The sequence below is a fragment of the Azolla caroliniana genome, unplaced genomic scaffold (genome assembly GCF_043228905.1).
Source record: "Azolla caroliniana isolate FFs.n. ecotype wild unplaced genomic scaffold, voAzoCaro1.0.p SCAF_14, whole genome shotgun sequence".
In the NCBI taxonomy this organism is placed as follows: Eukaryota; Viridiplantae; Streptophyta; class Polypodiopsida; order Salviniales; family Salviniaceae; genus Azolla; species Azolla caroliniana.
This window is the reverse complement of record NW_028230449.1, coordinates 19,405,071-19,411,404: the sequence shown is the minus strand read 5'-3', so window position 1 is coordinate 19,411,404 and position 6,334 is coordinate 19,405,071. Positions and strand designations below refer to the sequence as shown.

Here is a 6,334-nt window from a genome sequence, read left to right as displayed (position 1 = left end):
TACAATATGCAAAAAAGGTTGGCAACCTTGGTTCCAATGTATTAAAAAGATTTACAACATTGTTACAAAAAATTGATACAAAAAAGCTTGATAATACATCGATATCATATATTTTATGTTACGAAGTATAACATTTCCTCCGGTTAATATATGGGAAAGCCCAAAATCCGGCGTGCCCATTTTGCCAACGTTTTCGAAGGAGCTCCACATCTTCGAATCCGAACCATTGCTCCTTACCCTACACCAATACACACATTTGCTGCAACTCTTACAATAACAAATGTCATTATTCAATACTTGGGCCATACTTACAAAATCTGTTGAATCGGATCCAAATCACCCAATGTCTTCAAGCTGACCATCGGTGGATTATTCAACGGGTCACAATAGACTATTGGGCTCCTCCTCAACATTTCTTCATATTGATGCTGAAATTATAACAATGCATTTATATGATACATTTGAAAAATGGAACAACTAAATCTCTCACCATGTTAGAATATGGAACCATGTGATCAAATGTAAATGAAAAGAAACCTTAAACGATGTAAAACATAAAAGTAACCATGAAAATACATACATATTATTGCCTTCATTTTGCAGATCGAATGTAGGTGGTTGGGAAGTGTTCGCTGGCGGAAAGTGGTGCGCCTCTCGGATTCTGGCGAAAAGTGTTGTGCTTCTCTGATTTTGGTGGAAAGTGGTGCTCCTCTCTGATTCTTCCCTCCAAATACCCTAAAACTCTCTTTTCAAAATAGGTTCAAAATGAGTGATTCGGGGTTTTTATAATCAGTGCTCATTAATAATGAACAGGGCTCCTTTTGACAAAGTCAGGCTCCTGGTGACAGAGGTTGTCAGGCAGAGGGGCTCCCTTTGACAGAGTCGGGCTCCTAGTTACAAAGGTTGTCAGACAACGGGGCTCCTAATCGGGCTCTTGATTGGTAAGCGGGGCTCCTAATCAGGCTCCTAATCGGGCTCCCCAATAAGTGACGATTTCTTTGCGCGTTTTTTTTTCCCCACATTGGATGGTGCAAATCGCATGTGCCCTCGGCTGAGCGACCTGCACTGTCCCTCTCCGTGATTCCCTCACTTGCCCTCTTCAATTTTTGGTGGTATTTAGACACCGCACATACATACATACATACATTCATACATACATACATACATACATACATACATACATACATACACTTTTCTATATATCCATACAGAAACCTCCTTCTTAGCAATCCATCATATTACTTCAGGCTCAGAAACCAAACATTTCTCTTGTGAAAAACCCAGAAAGCATTTTAGAACTTGTCACATTCGAAATTAATTTGCGGCGACAAGTATTCCCAACCTTCTTACTTATTTTGAATAGGAACAACTTTTAGTATTAATGAATGTGATACATCATTCACATGTGATGGGTTAGCTAGTTGTGACCTGTGTGTAGTATGGGGACAAGTCCACAATGTACGTGCAACACCCGTTCTTAGTAACTATGTCATCACCATGCATGTTGGGTTTGTTTGGGCAAATCTTGGCCTCTTCACTAATCATGCAGGTGTAACATCCATTCTCAAGTATTGCGTCGCTACAGAAGGCATGCCTTTCATTGCAGACCTCATATCTTTATACCTATCAATTGACGTTGCAATTGGTAATGCCCAATCTTGACTATATTGTTGTCAGAGTGCCTATTGTAATTGCCCTAAGTTGTTCACATCTTCACGTCTTGGTCAACAATGAATGCATCACTTACATCCATTCCCAAGTGCCATAACACTAGGGAATCTTTGCTCGATAATGCATAACTTGCAATAATTGCTTACATCTAGACCTTTTCAATGGTAATGAACAAAAGTCATCATATTATGATGAAAGAAGAATATTGCCATGTATTTTTTCGATTTTGATTGTCCTAATCACCACCATTTAGTATCAAAATAATCCACTAATGTCTACATAATGTGAAACAAATAGAAGTTACACATATTTAGCATATATACGGAACTAAAGACATCCAACAACAATAGCTTATTGTGAAGGAATGCACATGGAACTTCAACATGATTGATATGCATCACACGTGGAGGATGAGAATATGCCAATATGTGTATAGGTTCTCGACTCACAAACATTATGTGACAATAGTGAAATCACACCAAAAACAATACGTGCAAAAGCATTTTTAATGCGCTTGACCAATTCAATTTGATAAAATGATGCTTATAGGTGCACGATCTATAGTTAAGCGTTGCAATGTTAAGATTGTGGATTCAAGAAGCAGCAATGGATTTTATGTTGAATTCCTAGTCAATCAATGATGGTTCCCAAGGATCAAATGGGTAACACACAACATGGTGGTACAAACAAAAGTAAAGTTTACACTATCACTTATTGGTAGGAATAAATTCATTGGACCATTGCTAACTAAGGGTTCATTTGCATGAAGTAATACATTGGTCTTCATTTGGAGGGTTTTGATTGGGGGTTTGCCTTTGGGATTAGCTCTAAAAAGTGATGTGGATTAGTAACAAGGCAATTGCTTTTTTTGCATTGTTGAAATGGAAGATAGTACTCATAGTTTTATACAATGTCCGATTCCTTGCCAGATTTGGAGTTACATTATTTCTCAAATCTGGCTAAGTTTGATGTTGTAAGTTTGTAAACTGTAACTAGTATTTTTTCACACACATTTTTTAAAATAATTTTGTGTTTTTACCAGAGAGAGAGAGAGAAAGAAAATTGTATAGATTAATCATAGCCTAGACTCTAGAGGGATGGTCTGAGAAAGATCCAAATTAGTCATGGCGATTCTCTTCAACATGGGAGTGAAGGTTCAAGTTCTCGTCCACCTTTTCATAATGAGATTCCTTCCCTTCTCTTATCCTGTGGAACAGAGCATGCTGGAAAAGCCATGCTTTTGCTTGAAAATGCCATATATTTGCTTGGAAGTAACATGCATTTGTGCTAACACGCTACCCCTTTGTTTGAAAATACCATCTATGTGTTTGAGGAATCTGTGCATTTGCTTGAAAGTGCCATGGATTTCCTCTCAAACATGACCGTCCTACCTTCCATACAGGTTTACCTCTCCATCCTTCAAAAATGCACAAAAAACAAGACATTTTATCTAATTAAACAAGTCTTTGAACATCTGAAAAAACATGGCATCATGATCAGTGGACTGCTGGCAGATTATCTTGTTTTAGGTCTCGCTAAATGTGGTGAACTCGAAGATGCAAGAGAAATCTCACATACATTACCATGTATGAGTCTTTATTCGTGGTCTGCACTCATATCTGGCTATGTAGAATGTGGTAATGGACAAGAAGCTATGTGCATATACCATAAAATGCAAGAGAATGATGTTGAACCAAGCAAGTATACTCTTATAACCATGTTCAAAGCTTGTGGCATAAATCAAGATGTAGAGAATGGAAAGATATTTCATGCTTTTGCTTGTATGAAAGGATTCTGTGCATATGATATGTTTGTTGGATGCGCTCTCGTGAGTATGTATGGGAAATGTGGATTTGTTGTCGAGGCCGAAAGTGTGTTTTGCGAGATGCCGAGGAGAGATATTGTCTCATGGAATGCAATGATGTCAGCCTACCTCGAAAATCAACATATTGAGAAGGTTTTGCAGTTGTATGCGCAAATGTATGATCTCAATGTAAATCCAAATGAGGTTACCTTTTTGATGACCCTTCAAGCATGTGGTAACCTAATGAATGAAGAAAATCTTGTTAGTATAGAACAAGAAACCAAGAATATAGCTTTAGAAATTGGAAAAGCATTGCATTTTTGTCTCGCCAAGCACGGATTTCAAACGAGTATATTGGTCATTAACACACTTATAAGCATGTATGGAAAAATAGGGGCAGTTCAGGAAGCAGAGGTTTTGTTTGATGAATTGCCCCATAGGGACGTGTTTTCATGGAATGCTATGCTGTCAGCATACGTTGCGAATGGAGAAGGAAACAAAGCATTAAAGTTGTATGTGATGATGGAACGAGATGGTCTTGCTATAGACATTCTTACCCTAGTCTTCACCCTTAAAGCATGTGGACTTATTGTGTTTGAAGAGACAGGAGCTATCTCTCATGAATATTCGATTGAGATGATTTGTGTGGATATAGTCCAAGCAATACACACAAATGTTTGTATCATGGGTTTTTGCGTGGATCTAATCATTAACAACACACTTGTTGGTATTTATAGCACTTGTGGAGCCATAGTTGAATCAGAGGTATTGTTTCTTTCATTATCTCGACAAGATTCAGTAGCATGGAATAAAATGCTCTCAGCATATGTCATGCACGGTCACGAAGGCAAAGCTTTACTGTTATATAGACAAATGCAAGAAGAAGGTGTGATCACAGATGCACATACTCTTGTATATGCACTACAAGCTTCTGCCAATCTTGTGGGGAAAGAAGATTTTGATGTAAAGTCAAATTCAGAACAAAAAAATGATTCAGAGATAGGGAAGGCACTGCATGCATATGCAAGGAGAAAGGGTTTTACTTCTACTAATATCTTTGTTGTGAATACAATCATCGGTATGTATGGAAAGTGTGGTGCTATTGCTGAGGCAGAGATGGTTTTTTCAGCATTATGTCAACCCGATGTAGTCTCATATAATGCAATGCTCTCTTCATATGTTAATAAACAGCAAGGAGAGATGGCTTTACGATTGTTTCGAGAGATGCAAGAGAATGGGATTGCTCCAACTGAGCTAACATTTGTTATAATTTTACAAGCATGTGCTATTCTTACTTTGAAAGAAGATCTATTATGCCAGCAAATAAAAGAGGAAATGTTAGTTTCTTTAGAAATAGGAAAAGCTTTGCATATAGATGCCGAGAGGAAGGGGTTCATGTCAGATGTAGTTGTTGGAAGTAGTGTTATGAATATGTATGCAAAATGTGGGGGCATGTTTGAAACAAAGAATTTATTTGATATCTTCTCTAACTCAAGTATTGTACCATGGAACACTATCCTTTCTGCGTATATTAGAGATGGCCAACCAGAAGAGGCATTAACACTCTTAAGAAAAGCACAAAAACAACATGCCATTTTCGATGATTTGACCCTTACTAGTATTCTACAAGCTTGTAGCTTGACAGGAAACTTGGACATATGTAAGGAGATTCATTTTGGTATTGCCTCTTCTTGTTATAAGGAAATCCCTTCCTTAGCAACTACTTTAATTTATGCATATGGAAATTGCAGAGGTATTGTTGAAATGCAAGCTTGTTTTGAAGAACTTCCCTTCATCGCAGATATTGTGTTGTGGAATGTATTCATCGATGGTTATGTAGGAGAAGGAAGTGTAGTAGAAAGTATGCATATGTTTGAGAGACTTCAAATCGCCGGTATGGAGCCAGATGAAGTGACATTGACTACAATTCTTTCTATCTGCAACCATGAGGGGCTTATTGATCGAGCAATTGTGCTATTTGAATCTATGGGCCGAAACTATGATATTATTCCGAACTCAAAACATTATGGAGCTATGGTAGATCTCCTCGGTAGAGTTGGAGATTTCAAAAGGCTGGAGAATATGCTTGAAAAGATGCCGATGGAAGCAGACACATCAATGTTGTTGTGCTTGTTAGGTGCTTGCTGTACACATGGCAACATCTCATTTGCCGAGTGGGCATTTCGGCATTCTGTCATGGTCGATCCTCAACAAGTTTCCGCATATATTTTCATGTCGAATACTTATGCCAATGTTCGGTCATGGGAGAGTTAATATGATACAAACTGATGTGAAACAATACAAATAAGCATGCTCCTTTGTTGTACATAACAATTATGGAGATCTTAAATTTGTTCGTTCCAATTGAAAGGGACCTTTGAAGATGCATGTGAAATCTCATTGAATGTCAAATTGCAAAGTCATAAAATGGGTTGAAATATCATCCATTTTAAATTCCAGCCAATGCTTGCATTATCCGGAAACACTTGACCAATGAGCATTATTTCAATGAGAATGATGTGGATGCATACCATGAAATTGAGAAATGAACCCTCAAATGTCAACACAATGTTGTAAGTGTGGACTTAACACTCCCAATTCTTGGAGGGCAAGTGTCTCTAGGAGATCCCAACAAGAAAAGTGTAATTGAACCTACCATGCTTATCAATGATGTAAACCACTGTAATTCCAAGGATTATGTATATATTTAACCTTGGCAAGATTGCACTCTCAACATGTGAAAAACTAGATGATTGACTTTTGCTAACAACGTTGACATTGGTTTTTCATTGTTGTGCAAGATCCATGGGTAAAGAGACCGTCTCTTTCTAAACTTTACCCATCTCTCTCCTTTGCTTC

At 37.8% G+C, this 6,334-nt stretch overlaps 1 protein-coding gene across 1 annotated transcript; it reads left to right on the top strand.

The window, feature by feature from the left end:
- The first annotated feature begins 2,766 nt into the window (after window positions 1-2,766).
- On the top strand, window positions 2,767-6,334 carry LOC147855774 (pentatricopeptide repeat-containing protein At5g39350-like). The gene has a single exon (XM_087330650.1). It carries the CDS (start codon window positions 3,032-3,034, stop codon window positions 5,747-5,749), a length of 2,718 nt encoding a protein of 905 aa, XP_087186776.1. The 5' UTR covers window positions 2,767-3,031; the 3' UTR covers window positions 5,750-6,334.

What these genes read in the sequence shown, in the direction of transcription:
- LOC147855774 (XM_087330650.1), top strand. Translation starts at nt 3,032, where the DNA reads ATGGATTTCCTCTCAAACATGACCGTCCTACCTTCCATACAGGTTTAC.